The sequence below is a fragment of the Terrapene carolina genome, unplaced genomic scaffold, assembly GCF_002925995.2.
Source record: "Terrapene carolina triunguis isolate 2854851 unplaced genomic scaffold, T_m_triunguis-2.0 Scaffold189, whole genome shotgun sequence".
NCBI classification, from domain to species: Eukaryota; Metazoa; Chordata; order Testudines; family Emydidae; genus Terrapene; species Terrapene triunguis.
In genome coordinates this window covers 18752657-18770384 of record NW_020664540.1, presented here as the reverse complement: position 1 = coordinate 18770384, position 17728 = coordinate 18752657, and the positions used below count along the sequence as shown (strand labels likewise).

The window sequence follows — 17728 nt, the reverse complement described above, 5'->3', positions numbered from 1 at the left end:
ACAGGAACTTTTCTGTTGTGTCCTTACAGAATCTTTCAAATGCTGGGTTTTTATTTAAGATATAAACTCTTGGTATTCACCTCTAACACTTCCTAGACCTCAGCTCTGAAGCATGGAGACCGTTTTGCTAAGTTTTAATTAAACGTCGTAATTTTGCATTTTCATAAAGCTGACACGTTCTGAATCCCAGGGTGCCATCCAAGCCAGCTTCAAAATATTAAATTTCTTAAAAGTTTACTCATTGGTTGTAAAGTTTAAACACCTGTACAACAATAACTGCAATTTATATGAAAAAGGTAGAGCCTGAACAGTGCAGATAATGCCCATCAGAACCTGCTGTACAACTAAGGAAGCAAAATGGATTCCTTTCAAGTAGAAAGACACAACCGAGAAACGTTTTGTGGCATTACACAATGAACAGCTGTCTGTAGCTCTTACCTGTTGATAGATCCCAGCATGCCAGGGCTAATATGATCACACTGAGGGGTTTTTACCAACGGGAAGACAGCGGAGGAAGGTGTGATTGGATTGCTGTCCATAAGCTGGAAGACATCATCATCTTGGCTTTCCCGGAATGTTGGGAGCTACAAGAAAATCACATAATCGTCCTCATCAATGAACTAGCACTTTTAGAAACCTATTCATTGATGACAGTGAATTAAAGATGCACCTTACTTATTCTGCTTTCCTCTCTTTGGTCTCTGGTTAAGGAGCACAGACTGGAAATAGCCTGCAGCCAAATCCTTCTTCATTTGGACAGCAAAAGCCACAGCACTTGTTTTTGGTTTTAGCAGACACCAAGACTATTGGACTGGGTTTCAATTCAGCCTCCTTTTATACATGCACAATTTTACACGTGCACTTTTTAAAAACGAATGGCTCCTGTCAGGTTTATGCTTGTAAAGTCTGTCTGTACACACGAGACAAGGCTTGAAAAGCATGCATGCCGGTGTATGTACACACAAAGAGAACACCCACCTTTAAAAAAATAATCAGACCACACAACTGTGGAATTTTTCCATCACCAACTGCTAGTCACACAGAAACTGAGCCATCACTTGGATCTCACTTGCAGAATAACAATTCTAACTAACTACACCTCCAGACAGTTTTATTACCTGCCTCATTTTAGATTTATAAAAGAAACTTCCCTTCATATTCAACCTGTCTTCAAACAAGCGCTAAAACAACATCTCTCAGAACAGTCTCTGAGCCATAGCCAGGTCTGGAAGTGAATTGAAAGGGACCGAACGTCCTGAAAGCGAAAGCATTGCTAGATTTCATGTCAGCCCATATTTCATTAATCCAGCCCATATTTCTTTAACTTGCCGGCAAGAATACTGTGGGAGACCGTATCAAAAGCTTTGTAAAGTCAAGGAGTAACACATCCACTGCTTTCCCCTCATCCACAGCACCAGTTATCTCATCATAGAAGGCAATCAGGTTAGTCAGGCATGACTTGCCCTTGGTGCATCCATGCTGACTGTTCCTGATCACTTTCCTCTCCCCTAAGTGCTTCAGAATTGCTTCAGAATTGATTCTTTGAGGACCTGCTCCATGATTTTTCCAGGGACTGAGGTGAGGCTGACTGGCCTGTAGTTCCCCAGATCCTCCTCCTTCCCTTTTTTAAAGATGGGCACTACATTAGCCTTTTTCCAGTCATCCGGGACCTCTCCCGATCGCCATGAGTTTTCAAAGATAATAGCCAATGGCTGTGCAATCACATCCGCCAACTCCTTTAGCACCCTCGGATGCAGCGCATCCGGCCCCATGGACTTGTGCTCGTCCAGCTTTTCTAAATAGTCCTGAACCACTTCTTTCTCCACAGAGGGCTGGTCACCTCCTCCCCATGCTGTGCTGCCCAGTGCAGCAGTCTGGGAGCTGACCTTGTTCGTGAAGACAGAGGCAAAAAAAGCATTGAGTACATTAGCTTTTTCCACATCCTCTGTCACTAGGTTGCCTCTCTCATTCCGTTAGGGGCCCACACTTTCCTTTACTTTCTTCTTGTTGCTAACATACCTGAAGAAACCCTTCTTGTTAATCTTAACATCCCTTGCTAGCTGCAACTCCAAGTGTGATTTGGCCTTCCTGATTTCACTCCTGCATGCCTGAGCAATATTTTTATATTCCTCCCTGGTCATTTGTCCAATCTTCCACTTCTTGTAAGCTTCTTTTTTGTGTTTAAGATTAGCAAGGATTTCATTGTTAAGCCAAGCTGGTCGCCTGCCATATTTACTATTCTTTCTGCACATCGGGATGGTTTTTTCCTGCAACCTCAATAAGGATTCTTTAAAATACAGCCAGCTCTCCTGGACTCCTTTCCCCCTCATGTTATTCTCCCAGGGGATCCTGCCCATCAGTTCCCTGACGGAGTCAAAGTCTGATTTTCTGAAGTCCAGGATCCGTATTCTTCTGCTCTCCTCCTTCCTTGTGTCAGGATCCTGACCTCGACCATCTCATAGAGTATCAGGATTGGAAGGGACCTCAGGAGGTCATCTAGTCCAACCCCCTGCTCAAAGCAGGACCAAACCCCCAACTATTTTTTTTTCCCCAGATCCCTACATGGCCCCCTCAAGAATTGAACTCACAACCCTGGGTTTAGCAGGCCAATGCTCAAACCACTGTGCTATCCCTCATGGTCACTGCCTCTCAGGTTCCCATCCACTTTTTCTTCCCCTACTAATTCTTCACGGTTTGTAAGCAGCAGGTCAAGAAGAGCTCTGCCCCTAGTTGGTTCCTCCAGCACTTGCACCAGGAAATTGTTCCCTACACTTTCCAAAAACTTCCTGGATTGTCTGTGCACCGCTATATTGCTCTCCCAGCAGATATCAGGGTGATTGAAGTCTCTTCACTTACTTGAAGGAAAGGTAGACTGTTTCCATCATGCCTAGCAGCAAGTGGTTTTAATTCCAATCCTTTTTTGGGTTCTACTACAAAGTCAGACATGCAAGTACACAAAACACATTACCACAAACAATATAAACATCCAGCAGTGTACCTGGAAAGAAGATATTAGGTAGGGGGGCTTTCTCCCTATTCTCAAGCAAATTTTCATATAAGATGAACAAAGCAGGATTTAAAAAAACATGTGTGGGGGCAGAGGAAGGTAGCTTGTTTTTTTAAATAAAGAGATTAGAAATTCAGGTCGTGTCATAAACAATAATTCTCTAGTCTTCCAAGAAGACCAAGGTAGACAAGGAGGCGAAAACTGATTGAAAGGATATTTATTGGGCTGAAAGCTCTTTGGCCTACACAATGAAATGGAATCGCTACTGACAACAGCTGCAACTGAAGCTGGGCTAAACCTGATTTAGATGCAGGTGTGGGCAAGAAAAAATTCTGTCTCTGGTTCTGTTTTACACAGTGGATAACACCTTTGAATTGTTGACATCTATTTACTCAAATGTATAAGAAACACTTGGGAGAAAAGGTATTTGTTAAAATACTCAGTATGCCCCTGAATGTCTAGTGTAAGAACTGTGAGCTTTTAAGAGTTCTCCAGCAAAACCAGGAAGGACCACATTCAATATCCCCAATTTTCAAAGTTAACAGAAACAGTTTTTTGTGAGAGACAGACAAAGCGAGCATGCACGCATATTTCAGAATCTCTTTACACATCATAAAGCAACAAAAATTGGACACAGTTTCTTTCCTTTGCCAGTCTCCTTTAATCCATTTACACTGGAGGTCCAAATTGCCAACACTCAGCCATAAGTGGTCAAAGATATAAGCCCCTTCTCCCAACACAAAGTCACTGACCTATGATCCAAGAAATTGAACGGGCAGATTTCTAAAATAGAAGATTCAATTTAATATATTTTTTAAATTACAGATTTACCTTTACTCTTCTATTCTGTAGGGGTGTTGCACTGAAAATATCATCGTGGTCATCCTTTGGCAAATGCTCCAGGAAGTCTCTCATCTGTTGTTTCCTTTTAAAAGTTCCCACCTTAGCAGTTATTACCGGCTGTTTCTTATCTGAATCTGCCAACATATTACATTTGTTCAGAGCTATTGGCTACGCTATTTAGTCTTGCAGATTATTAGTTATAGACAATACTGTTGTGATGCAAAATCCTCAGTCTTACAATCTTTGAAGTTTTCCTGCTCCCTGTACTTCTAGTTTCTATAGAATTTACACTTTATTAAAAAAAAATGGCAGCATTGTAAACCTCAATTTTTTAGCTATTTTATTGGTCATTTAAGCAGAAATATTCTGTGTGTTTACATATCAGATATGAAAGACATTAGGTTTCTGTTGTACAATCTGTGAGCTCAGGTGCCTTTGGCTTCATTGTGTCTCAGATCTTCTGTGCAACAGACTGATCAGACCTGAGATAGATTCAGCAGCTTCTGAAGTGAGCATTCTAGAACTAACTTTGTACAATTCAATGAGGCTTCCACCCTCTGCGGATCTGAAGCCACTTAGTTCTCACAGTTGATAAATTACAGTTTGAGTATTTAACATTAAAGCTTCAGAACAGACATGGGGACTAGCAAATGGGAGATGGTGTAATAGGTTGTGAAAGTATGTATGAAATACCACACTACCACCTGGCAGATGCCTGCCAGGAGACGTCCGTTAGGGAGGCAGATGTGGTTGCTTGCGCCCACACTGAGTGTGCCATAATGCCGTCAGGTGGCAGGGTGCTGGATGCCTATAGCATTCACAGATGCTGCCTGAAACCCATTTTGAAATTCATTGGGGGGAGAGGGCTTGGCCCTTGGAGCAGTCAGCAACAGCCACAAACAGTCTGGGAGAGGCATGAAGGAAGCGAGTTCTGAGCAGATAGAAAGCCAGTGCACGGCGGACGTCAAGGGAGTGAACGTGGCTCAGAATGGAAAACTGGAAGGTGAACAGATTGGTTGAGGTAGAACAATTCTGACATCACATTTGGGAAGAACTTGGGATGCAGTCATAAGGAAACCTTGTCCCTATGAAGTAAGTGTGGGGGGGGGGGTCAGCCATCATGGCTGCCAGTTTGATAACTCTCCTGGCCAAAGTGATAGCCCTGAGGAAGGTTACCTTCTTAGAGAGATGTGAGAGGGAGCACGTGGCCAGAGGTTTTGAAGGGAGGTTTGGGGAAGGTGGAGAGGGAAAGATTAAGGTCCCATAGATGCACAACTTTTAGTACCTGAGGGAAGCTGTTGAGAAGGCCTCTCATGAAGTAAACAGTGATGGGGTGAGTGTAAACAGACTGTACATCCACAGGGGGAAGGAAGGCATTTAGCGCCTCCAGAGGGACCCTGACAGCTGAGGGCAAAGCCTGACATTTTGAGCTCTAAGAGGTAATCCAGGAGGGCAAGGATGGATGTGGCTGGGACTTGGGGGTATGTGGGCCACAGGTGTACTGGTACCCAGCCAGCAGCACCGGGTCACATGCTAGGGGTGAGATGCGTGGGCACAGGAGTCTGAGTTTCTCCTGGAAGCAGGGGAGAATGTCAGGTCCAGCTCAGAGAAACTGTTGGAGTCCGATGAAGCCTCCAGGAATGGTGGAGTCATTGGTACAGGGGGTCCGCAACACACAGCCTGGAAATGCTGCTTTTGGAGCAGGGACGGGTCATCCTCCAGAGTGGGAGGTTCGATTGTAACAAGCAGCAGAGAATGCAGGTCGGACATTTGAGATGCACCAATGGGAGAAAGGGCTCACAATGTCCTGAAGTACGAGGAATGTCCCTGTGAGCACCCGAGGCGGGTGTCTGGGGTACCGAGTTGGCTGACAGGTGTGGAGATGCTGGCAGCATGGATGGTGCGCACCCTGGAGAGCGATCCAGACGGGCAGCCTTACCTTCAGAGTGAGGAAGTTTAGGCTGCTGCAAATGTTGTGCACCACTTCAATTCTCACTGGGCTAACAATATTACAGGATTTATAGGCAGCTGTTATTAGATTCTATTCAGCAGGGGCTGTACTGGTTTAAATCCAATGTGTATGCTGAAAATGCATCAATATCAACTTACATACGACACATGCAATAATACCACTTCTGTGTAAGTCCACCTACTTAGTGTGGACTGAATTAAAAAACAACTGCTTGAAAAATCAGAAAAATGAAGAAATAGAAGGCACATACATGATTTGTGCAGAAAGGCCAGTACCTTTTTGTCCTTTTTTATCTAACGCAGTCTTTGTGACATGCTTTTTGGAACCTTTTGTCTGATGCTCTTCCATATATTTCTGCTGGCATTCTTCCGCAGATCGAGTACCCAAAGCCATTGCTACATCCAACCAAAAGCCATTCTTGTGTTTTGGAAAAGAAGCCACAGCCCTGTAAAGAGAGCAAAAAATGTAATAATCTATAGCCAGAAGAAATGGGTTGAACTACATGTTCATTCAAAAGTCAAACCTCTGATCTACACGTCATAAGACAGACGGAATCTAACATTTAAATTGTTAGGTTTAAAAAAAATGAAATCAAATTTTAAAAAAGACAAACTCCACAGCAGGCAGTGCCAGACATTTTGGAGGAAGGTGTAAAACCTTCGTAACAGACAATCATGCAGTGACCAGCACGTGGGCGGAGTTTCTTCCTAATCTCAGGCAGAGTCGTTTTTTACACCCTGAAACATGAATTCATTTCTTATTTAAGGTTTTTTTTAATCCTAAAATAACTCTAGTCGTTCTTATTATTCACAGAAGTGTCAAACCTACTCAGCTCTTGGCCTCATCAATGCCTTGTGGCGATGAGTACCACAAGTTAATTTCCCTGTACATTTTAAGTGTTAGTTTTAATTTTTTTAACATCCCCTTCCTTTTTTGGATTAGGAAAGAGCAAGTGGTAGTTCCCACTTAGCTTTCTCTATCCCATTCATTAGTTTGTTTGCGTCTATCATGTCACCTCTTATTCACCTGCTCCTTCAACTAAACAGTCCTGATCTCTCTCCATTTCTTCATGTGAAAAATCTTTCACACTTAGAAACATCAGCACCTTCAACTGAAGAATTTAAAAACCTAATTTCCGTGGGGTTTTTGTACAACATATATCGTTTACTTTTTGCATATCTTAACTCCCACACCAAAAAGTGAGTTTTTATTTTGTTTCTAGTCATTTTAAATTTCTAGCTTTCCTGCACTGGCACAATGCTGTAATACGTTTGAGCTGTAAACCCTGTAAGGGAATATTTTACAAAAACAGGAGACTCATGTTAAAGAAAAATTTGTTTTAATCTAAATTTAATGGTTTTGCATAACTTATTTTACCAAAACCTACATTGTATGTGTCTTTCATTTCAATCTTTTTTTTTTTAAGGTGTATAGGCTTGTATTGTCTGGAGAAATACTCAAAGTTCATGGTCTTTTTAAAAAAAAAAGTCTGAAAAAGACAGTTCCAAATTTAAGAAAGAGATAAGGACTGAAAATGAAACATGAAAAACTTAAACAGAATAGTCTAAGCGAATGCTAAACACACAGTAGTGTAATTGGTACATCTTACTCTACCTTGACTGAAAAGTAATCAAAGTGATGCTAAGCAAATCTAAATGATCAAGTCTAATACATTGCTTAAAAGTCCGGGTAAATTGCTCTGTTTTTTGTTACCAAGCATAACCGCTTGCCTGTGTAGCTTCTGTAGTTCTTTCTCAGTCCAGTCTTCAGTTGCACCTGGAAAAGACTCCAAGAAATTCTGCTCCTCTCTCTTGTCAGATTCCTTTGACTTCACCGCTGAAGACTTTGTACTGTTGATAATCTTGCAATCAGGTTTTTTGGCAGACACTTTTGATTTCTTTTCTTTTCTTTGAAATTCTCTATCACAGTCTTCTGTCTCAATTTCTGATTCAAACACATACGTCGGAGGGTTGATGCTCGCTTTTCTTGTGTTTACTCTCCTGTCAATCAAAGGGGCACTGCTGGACCCACCAGCAGGAGCCTTCCCTTTAGGTTCCACTTCTGATTGTTTCTTCTGATCAGACAGATCTATCCTTAACTGTCTGTTGTGGGAGGAAGTGGCTGCAGAATTTTCTATTTTTCTTTGCTCCGATGATTTCTTCTTTGTATCGCTCTGTGAGCTCTTAGCATCGGAGGAAGATTTATAATTATGAATCTCTCTTTCCAAAGAGGGTTTTGTTTTCCTTTTGATAGACAGAGGGATATCTTCATTGGAGTCTTCCTCATCCTTGCTTGAGGAGTCTTCCGTAGACAGTTTGTCTTGGCAAAACTGTTTCAGTGACCTTAGAGAATACTTGCAAGTCTTTAGCTCTCTCCTTGAGTTTGTTTTGCAATTTCTGGTCTCAGTTCCATATTTTGAAATACTTTGCTCTGCACTTTTTTCTGCAGTCTGGCTATTATATGTTAGGTTATTTTGATACAGCTTTTTATGCTTCAAGGGTGTCAATACAACAGTTCTTTTATCAATATTTTTAAGTTCAGCTTCAGAGTCACTTTCATCAGGATCTGAAATAAAACGTCTAGAGTCTCTTTTGTCACTGGACCCAATTTCTTTTTTGAAATTTGCTCTCTTCTCATAGATTTTTCCTAAAAGAAAAAATATTATATACAGATTGTTTTCACATACACCAAGACAGGTTTTTCTTGTGATGTAGCATTGCACGCTGTTAAACAACTATACCTTACGCTCCCTACAGCAGCTACATTGAACCCCTTGTACAATTGTTAAAGCTGGAGGCTCCCTTCCACTTTTACTGGCAGAAGCTAGTGGAACAGGATAGAGGCAAGCAGCAACTCCCCAGTGTGCAAATCCCCTGACTCCACAGAAGCCTCTCCATCAGACTAACAGGAGACTAGGGTTCCACAGGTCAGGAGGGTGTCCAGCAGTTCATGCTGGGCTAGGAAGCAGCTGCCTTCAGACGCCAGCTTTCCTCCCAAACATACAGAAATAATATTGTAAAACCAGTGGGAATTAGTGCCGCTAAGCAGCATTTACTCCGACTCTGTACTATCCTGTCCCATACATGAGAAAGATATGGGATAGGCAAGCTGCAGTCACCTTGCATGGACATCCCTTCCAGTGGTGGGGGAGTTAATTGCCCAGCATTTGAAGGCTATGGTGCTACCTCATACTCAACATGAGCATTAGTTGAAAATTCCACCAGGTGAATATGGCAAACTTTTCTGAGCTCTCTGGTCCATCTCAGGGGTTATGCCTCGGGAGGGTACAATATAACCCTATGGGCCCAATTATGCACTCTTGCATATACTTCCATTTACTGAGACTCCACTGAGGAGGCTTATATTTTCAAAACCCTTCTGGAAAGTCTGATGCTACCTAGTATATGTGTGAGGCAGTATGGTCCAGCAGTCAGGGCACTTGAATGAGGAGGCAGGAGACCTAGGCTCTTTTTCTGGCTCTGCTACTGACCTGCTGCAGAACCCTGGTCAAGATACTTAACTTTTCTGTACTTAAATATCATCCCCATTTTAAAGGGGGAAATGGATTTTCCTTTGTGAAATACTTTGAGATCTATGGATGAAAAGCACTAGATAAGAGTTAAATATATCAGTTGTGTTCCAAGACATTTTCATGCTAATAACTTATAGTGTATTGCACAGATCAAAGAGAAACATGGAATTTGTTCCCCACAATCTACACCATAAACACATTTTTCCATCTTTATACTTTTCAGTTAGGTACAGTAAGAAATCTATAGAACAGCCTCACAGCACATTTCATGCTCACGGAAGTGAGCAGTAAAAATATATTTCAAGTTTAATTTAAAGAACCCAATTATCAGAAAATAGATAGTTCAATTATTATGATTTTATGGCTAAGAGGCTTGGGAAGAGGTGTTAATAAGTAAGGCTTGAGTGGAACCATGCTCAGACTATCAAAGAACGTGGAAGTTCCTTTTTTTTTTTGGAAGAAAATGTAACTTCATGCTCAACCAAGAAATTGAAAAAAATATAAATTTCCAGCAATCACAGTAAATGTAGAAAAAGTCACAGGTTCATTTTTTTATTTTAAAGAAGACTGACAAATGAGGAGGAGAGGCCTGGAGCGGGGGGTGTGCCTGAGATTGAGCCCACACCGCACTCACCCTGGGCAGTGGCGGCTCCTGTTCCCCGCAGAGCTGGACCCAACTCCCCACTCCAGGTAGTGCAGCCTAGCGCACAGGTCGATAGCACTGCTCAGGTTTCGTAGGGACACAGGAGCCACCACTCCCAGGGTTGAATATGGGGAGAACTCACTCTCTCCCCACCAGGCCTTCCCCTCTTCATGGGTGCTTTATTAAAATCACAGACAGACAGACAGAGAAATCATGGTGCGTGTGACTTTTCCACTGCTGTGACAAACAGGCAGCTCTAGTCATAAACAAGTGCAAGATTGTATGTCATCCGGATCCCCGAAAGCCCTTTCAAATCTACCTTGCTTGCACAAGTCAACCTACTTGTAACAAGTAAGACAAGGAGGATCCGATCCCCAAAAATCTCTGCCACCAAGTAAGCTGACAGCCTGTTCTAGGTCATGGAGGACGTGTTGCACTCATTACATCTGGGCTACTATAAGGTGGGTGCATAACTGGCTGGATAACCGTACTCAGAGAGTTGTTATTAATGGTTCCCAATCCTGCTGGAAAGGCATAACGAGTGGGGTTCCGCAGGGGTCTGTTTTGGGACCGGCTCTGTTCAATATCTTCATTAACGACTTAGATATTGGTATAGAAAGTACGATTATTAAGTTTGCGGATGATACCAAACTGGGAGGGATTGCAACTGCTTTGGAGGACAGGGTCATAATTCAAAATGATCTGGACAAATTGGAGAAATGGTCTGAGTTAAACAGGATGAAGTTTAACAAAGACAAATGCAAAGTGCTCCACTTAGGAAGAAAAAATCAGTTTCACACATACAGAATGGGAAGAGACTGTCTAGGAAGGAGTACGGCAGAAAGGGATCTAGGGGTTATAGTGGACCACAAGCTAAATATGAGTCAACAGTGTGATGCTGTTGCAAAAAAAGCAAACATGATTCTGGGATGTATTAACAGGTGTGTTGTGAGCAAGACACGAGAAGTCATTCTTCCGCTCTACTCTGCTCTGGTTAGGCCTCAGCTGGAGTATTGTGTCCAGTTCTGGGCATCGCATTTCAAGAAAGATGTGGAGAAATTGGAAAGGGTCCAGAGAAGAGCAACAAGAATGATTAAAGGTCTTGAGAACATGACCTATGAAGCAAGGCTGAAAGAATTGGGTTTGTTTAGTTTGGAAAAGAGAAGACTGAGAGGGGACATGATAGCAGTTTTCAGGTATCTAAAAGGGTGTCATAAGGAGGAGGGAGAAAACTTGTTCACCTTAGCCTCTGAGGATAGAACAAGAAGCAATGGGCTTAAACTGCAGCAAGGGAGGTCTAGGTTGGACATTAGGAAAAAGTTCCTAACTGTCAGGGTGGTTAAACACTGGAATAAATTGCCTAGGGAGGTTGTGGAATCTCCATCTCTGGAGATATTTAAGAGTAGGTTAGATAAATGTCTATCAGGGATGGTCTAGACAGTATTTGGTCCTGCCATGCGGGCAGGGGACTGGACTCGATGACCTCTCGAGGTCCCTTCCAGTCCTAGAATCTATGAATCTATGAATCTGTCTCTTCAAGTTCTTGTATCAGGACATGATATTTCAATTGATAAGAATCCTACTCCCTCAACTGCTTAGGGACATGTTCTGCTCCCTGAAGTCAATGGGAGCCCTCACGTCATAACAGAAGCAGAATTGGTCCATTAGGAAGTAGTTCCATTTAAAAATGCAAACACCCTTCTGCTCACAAGAACGGGGCAGGCAGGCCTGGCCAGGGACAGAGCTCCTTGTACAAAACAAATCTGCTAGGTTTCAGTTAATGGCTCCCAATTGATAGAATCCATCCGAACTGCTGAGTAAATTAAGACTATCAAAACCACAAAGGGAATCTTGAAGAGTTAATTCCAATATGAAGGAACTGAATAAATATGGAACATAAGAAAGTCAATAGAAAATGCTACTGTTTTACTCAGTCTAAATCATTCAGCTACATGAGTTATTTTGGATAAGATCCAGCCAAAATAAAATATTCCCTTCACGCAATAAAGAATTCTATAGGAGAGGCTCTAGTTGCTTCAAAAAGGACACTAACTTTTGTTTTTAAACTTAGTTTTATGGGTTTACTGTATATTTCCCAAAAGACTTAAAAGTTGATGATCGAATGTACTTTTTCGTATTTACACAGGCCGCTTACTTTCTGCACTTCACTCAGTTTGCAAAGTGAAGCTAGATTGGTGAACTTTTGTTTATTCTTTCCTTTTTCGGTGTCACACACTGACAACACCAAGTCTGACGTGTTCAGATTCTCAGCATAGTAGCAGAAATTTTAATCAACCTGTTTCCATTTCAATTTATGACAGAGAGCAAATCTGTCTATTCATGAAGTTTGTATCCCCTCTCTATTTTCACATCAACTATCATTCTTTTTGGCATAAAACTAGTGGACAGTATTGCTTTAATTATTAAAAAAATCAACTGGCAATCAAGATAGATTTTAAAAGTTCTTAATATCAACACCATCATAGTGGTTTTGTTATAGGCCCACATTTAATAGACTATCTTCCTCATTTACAATTACTTCAGGGGGCGAAAATGCACTTAGTAGCTTGCAAACACATGGCCATTCTTACCTTTAGATTGGCTTTTAGTTTTTCCTTCACTTGTCTCTGTTGTATCCTCTCTGTTGTTCTTTGGAGAGCTGGAAATGGTTTTCTTTTTGGCTTTTTTACTACTACTACATACCTTGAAAAATAAGAAAATAAATGTGTCTGCCAGAGATTATACACATCAGCTATAGTAAAACCAGTACGGAACAACAAGCCATAAATTCTTGGTTTTGCACTCTTGAGATGGAGGGCTGGAGGTGTTAGTAATAAACTATATGGCACAATATTTTGCTATACTGCATCAGTAGTATTTTGTAAATGTTGATGCTCATACAAATTCCACAAGGGACACCACAGTGAGACCAAAATAGTAGATCGGGTTTCCTTTAATTTATAGGACCACTTTAACTAAGAAAGTGAGTCTCAAACGGAGGTCTATGGAGCCGTTTATATCACAATGGTAAAGCAGCAATGCATCTTCAAGCAATGGCACCAGCTAGCTATTACAGCAAAGTCCAGTCCTCTTAAGGTTTCCAGAGGCTTTTTAGATCAATTAAGCTTAAAAAAAAACCCAACATAACAGCAGCCCCATTTAAGCCCATGCACAACTAAGAAACAACAGTTATCTTCCTTTCACTTAAATTCAACCACGATCAAATTTGCCTAGTGTGTTAGAATTAGCCAGCAGTTCCAAACACAAAAGACTGACCCAAACTGCAAAGTGACCAGAAAGAGCTACAGGAGAAGAGGGAACATTTGGTCCTAATGAATGAGAAGTCCTCCACCCACTAAGAGGAAATTAAATTAAACAGCACAGATAAAAAATGTTGATGCTACTGCACTGGCATGAGTTTATTTTCATCTTCTCTCTTTAGTGCTGTCCTAATGTTACATTTTTAATATAATCAATATAGTTGTGGAATGAGCATTTTGAGGTTGCAAAGGAATCTCTCTCAGGTGCTTATATGGCCCCCATTACCATAGTATGAGAGCGCCTCACAATCTGATGTATTTGTGATGGGTTCCCCCCAGGGTGCCACGTAGAACTGAGGTACCACTGAGCCCTCTGATCCACCAGCCTGGGCGCCCTCTCACACTGAGCTGCTGTGACAAGTGCCAAAGCCTGCCAGCCTGCACTTTCACCAGGCTTCACACAGGTAGGGACACACCCAACTGCAGTTACATGCAGGCTCTCTAACAGCCAGCTTCCCAGCCTAGAACCCCGAGCAGTACTGTCCTGCCCTGCTCAAATCTGGCTAGTATATGGGTTTAATACCCGGTCCGCCTCTCCCTCAATGTAAAGAGAACAATGCACACTTGTGATAATCAAGCAGAGATTTTCCCCCAAGCACTCCAGTGAAAGCTCACTGGTTTGGATTAAAATATAAAATAAATTTATTTAAACTACAAAAAGCTAGGTTTTAAGTGAGTATAAGCGATAGCAAACAGATCAAAGCAGATTACCTAGCAAATAAACAAAAAATGCAAAGTAAGCTTAATATACTAGATAGATTGGCTATGAATAGCAGATTCTCACCCTAACCGATGGTACATGCAGACTTGTAGGTTCTTAAGGCACAAGCTACACTTGCTTTGCAGCTTGGAATCCCCGGATGTTTTATACACAGGCTAGAAATCCCTTTAGCCTGGGTGCAGCATTTCCCCCAGTTCAGTCTTTTTTCTTGAAGTGTTTCCAGGGGTGGTCTTGTGTGGGACGTGAAGAACCCCAGATGATGTCACTCCCTGCCTTATATAGCTCTAGCATATGGCAGGTACCCTTTGTTGCAAAGCTTGGCTCCCAGACCAATTTGTGGAAAAATACTGATATCCCAAGATGGAGTCCAGAATCACGTGGCCTGGTCACATGTCCTTGTAGAGTCATAGCAGCCATTACTTACATGCTGTCTGGAGAGTTCTCAGGAAGGCTCATCCAGTGGGGGATAAGCTTCTCCTAAGGCCTATTCGTCTTTCTAATGGCCCATTACCCTGAATAGGCCCTTTATAACCAGCTATTTAGACTAGTGGGTGTTACCCAGGTATAACTACATTTGAATCATAGAATTGGAAGGGACCTCAGGAGGTCATCTAGTCCAACCCCCTGATCAAAGTAGGACCAATCCCCAGACAGATTTTTACCCCAGTTCCCTAAATGGCCCCCTCAAGGATTGAACTCACAACCCTGGGTTTAGCAGGCCAATGCTCAAACCACTGAGCTATCTTTAGATACAAAAACGATACATGCATGCAAATAGGATAATCATATTCAGCAAATCATACCTTTTCCAATGACACCTCACATGATTTATCTTGTACAAAATGCATCTTAATTATGCCATAATCATATCATAATAGAACTATGAAGAATATGGGGTGCAGTGTCACAGTATTTATCCTCACAACACCCTTGTGAGATAGCACAGCCCTTTTATCCCCATTTTACAGATGGGGAACTGAGGCACAGAGAAACCAAAGGCCAGATTTTCAAAAGGGATTTCAGATGCCTACAGAGGCAGATATCTGGCTCTTTAGGCACTTGAAAATCCAGCCCTAAATAACTTGTCCAGGTAATACAAGGGAGTCTGTGGCAGATCAGAGAATTGAACCCACATCTCCCAAGTACCAAGCTAGAATGCGCACCACTGAACCATCCTTATCCTCAAGAAGTGATCCTTACAAAGTAGTCCACAATAGAAAAAAGCTCAAAAACTACTGAATTAAGGGGCTGTGGCATATAAAAGTCATCTTAACTTCGATACTTTTTAAACAATTATAGAACAATGATAAGGTAATAACATGCAGAAAAGTCTTACAATACTCAAGTAGTTTTTTCCACCCTCTTCTATAGTAACATTTAGTTTACGATCAACAATCTCTCGTTGTCCACACCAGTAATGCAATGGTGGTTTAATGCGCCGACCACTACGGCTGTAACTTGCATCTGGGTCTTTTTGCACAGAATTGCGTTTGGGTGTCACATCTACACACACACATACAGAAGAAAAAACCTCGTTAGCAGCAGGATAGTTTTGTTTTTTTAAAAACATCAAAATACTGTATTTTAAAAGTAATCTTGAGTACGATCTTACAGGCGTAAACCAACGTTTGCAAGTTCACAATACTACATTTACATAAGAACATAAAAACAATTTAAAACATAAAAACGTGATTGGTCCTGCTTTGAGCAGGGGTTGGACTAGATGCCGTTCTAAGGTCCCTTCCAACCCTGTTATTCTATGATTCTATGATAAGAATGGCCATACTGGGTCAGACCAAAGGTCCATCTAGCCCAGTATCCTGTCTTCCAACAGTGGCCAATGCCAGGTGCCCCAGAGGGAATGAACAGAACAGGGAATCATCAAATGATTCATCCCGTCTCCCATTCCCTGCTTCTGGCAAACGGAGGCTAGGGACACAATCCCTGCCCATCCTGGCTAATAGCCATTGATGGACCTATCCTCCATGAACGTATCTAGTTCTTTTTTGAACCCTGTTATAGTCTTGGCCTTCACAACATCCTCTGGCAAAGAGTTCCACAGTTTGACTGTGTGTTGTGTGAAAAAATACTTCCGTTTGTTTTAAACCTGCTCCCTATTAATTTCATTGGGTGACCCCTAGTTCTTGTGTCATGAGGGGTAAATAACACTTCCTTATGTACTTTCACCACACCAGTCATGATTTTGTAGACCTCTATCATATCCCCCCGTAGTCGTCTCTTTTCCAAGCTGAAAAGTCACAATCTTATTAGTCTCTCCTCATATAGAAGCTGTTCCATACCCCTAATCATTTTTGTTGGCCTTTTTTGAACCTTTTCCAATTCCAATACATCTTTTCTGAGATTGGGCAACCACATCTGCACGCAGTACTCAAGATGAGTGTATGAGGAATTTATATAGAGGCAATATGATATTTTCTGTCTTATTATCTATCCCTTTCTTAATGATTCTCAACATTCTGTTTGCTTTTTTGACTGCCGCTGCACACTAAGTGGATGTTTTCAGAGAACTATCCACACTGACTCCAAGATCTTTCTTGAGTTGTTACAGCTAACTTAGACCCCATCATTTTACATGTATAGTTGGGATTATGTTTTCCAATGTGCATTTGCATTTATCAACATTGAATTTCATCTGCCATTTTGTAGCCCAGTCACCCAGTTTTGTATTGATTTACATGAAAATGATGCTCACACAAAACAAAAGTGAATATCTAAATCAAGAAATTACCATTCTTAGTTTTAAAAGCAGACAAGTCAAAAACCCATGCAACTTAGTGTGATTAAAGTATTATAGTAATTTTTCCCCCCACAGCAACCAAATTTATGCTCTGAAGTCTTTTGACTTTGTGACCTAGTTCAGAGAGTAATGATACACAAAGATCATTTAGGAAGGTGGTGGTAAGTGGAATTAGCCAAAGAAAAGTTTAGACTCTGAGTCTATTCCCAAGTATACAATCAATTGTACGGAAGCACATTGGAAAAAGTACAAATGTGCAGATGATACAAAAATGAAGAAGTCTGGATAAAGAGATAATGAATCATTAAATCTGATCAAAGACGTTTTGGAGCATCATATCATAAGAAGAATATTCAGGAACTGACAGATGTGCAAAGACCAATTAAGATACGGTGCCCCTGGAGTTAGGAAAACTAGGCTTGTACTAAGAAAGAGAGGTGGATAAGGGGAAACAATATGTAGGGTTATAAAAATGTCAACATTTCAGAGAAAACCTAACTGCCATAACTGTTCATACAGTAAAAAGCAACAAAGGGTCCTGTGGCACCTTTAAGACTTAGGCCTGGTCTACACTAGGCTTTTATGTCGAATTAAGCGCTGTTATATCGAATTAACCCTGCACCCGTCCACACCAGGAAGCCATTTAGTTCGACATAGAGCTCTCTTTAAATCGATTTCTGTAATCCTCCCCAACGAGAGGAGTAGCGCTAAATTCGAAATGGCCATATCGAATTAGGCTAGGTGTGGATGGAAATCGACGCTAATAGCTCCGGGAGCTATCCCACAGTGCACCACTCTGTTGACGCTCTGGACAGCAGTCCGAGCTCGGATGCTCTGACCTGCCACACCCCGGGAAAATTTGAATTCATTTTCCTGTCTGGGCAGTTTGAATCTCAGTTCCTGTTTGGACATCGAGGTGAGCTCAGCAGCAG

The 17728-nt window shown here is 41.7% G+C and overlaps 1 protein-coding gene across 3 annotated transcripts in view; it reads right to left on the bottom strand.

The window, feature by feature from the left end:
• Positions 1–17728, bottom strand: part of MIS18BP1 (MIS18 binding protein 1) — a 54315-nt gene that overhangs the window by 10587 nt on the left and 26000 nt on the right. For 2 of the 3 annotated variants that reach the window (XM_029912108.1, XM_029912109.1), the window contains exons 8-13: positions 15375–15541; positions 12589–12700; positions 7553–8468; positions 6098–6267; positions 3839–3984; positions 439–584 (exon numbers count right to left, since the gene is read on the bottom strand). In XM_029912108.1, the coding sequence (XP_029767968.1) occupies positions 439–584; positions 3839–3984; positions 6098–6267; positions 7553–8468; positions 12589–12700; positions 15375–15541 (1657 nt within the window). Of the gene's footprint in view, positions 1–438; positions 585–3838; positions 3985–6097; positions 6268–7535; positions 8469–12588; positions 12701–15374; positions 15542–17728 lie in introns of those variants that run through there. The other variant, XM_029912110.1, reaches the window with a different exon arrangement.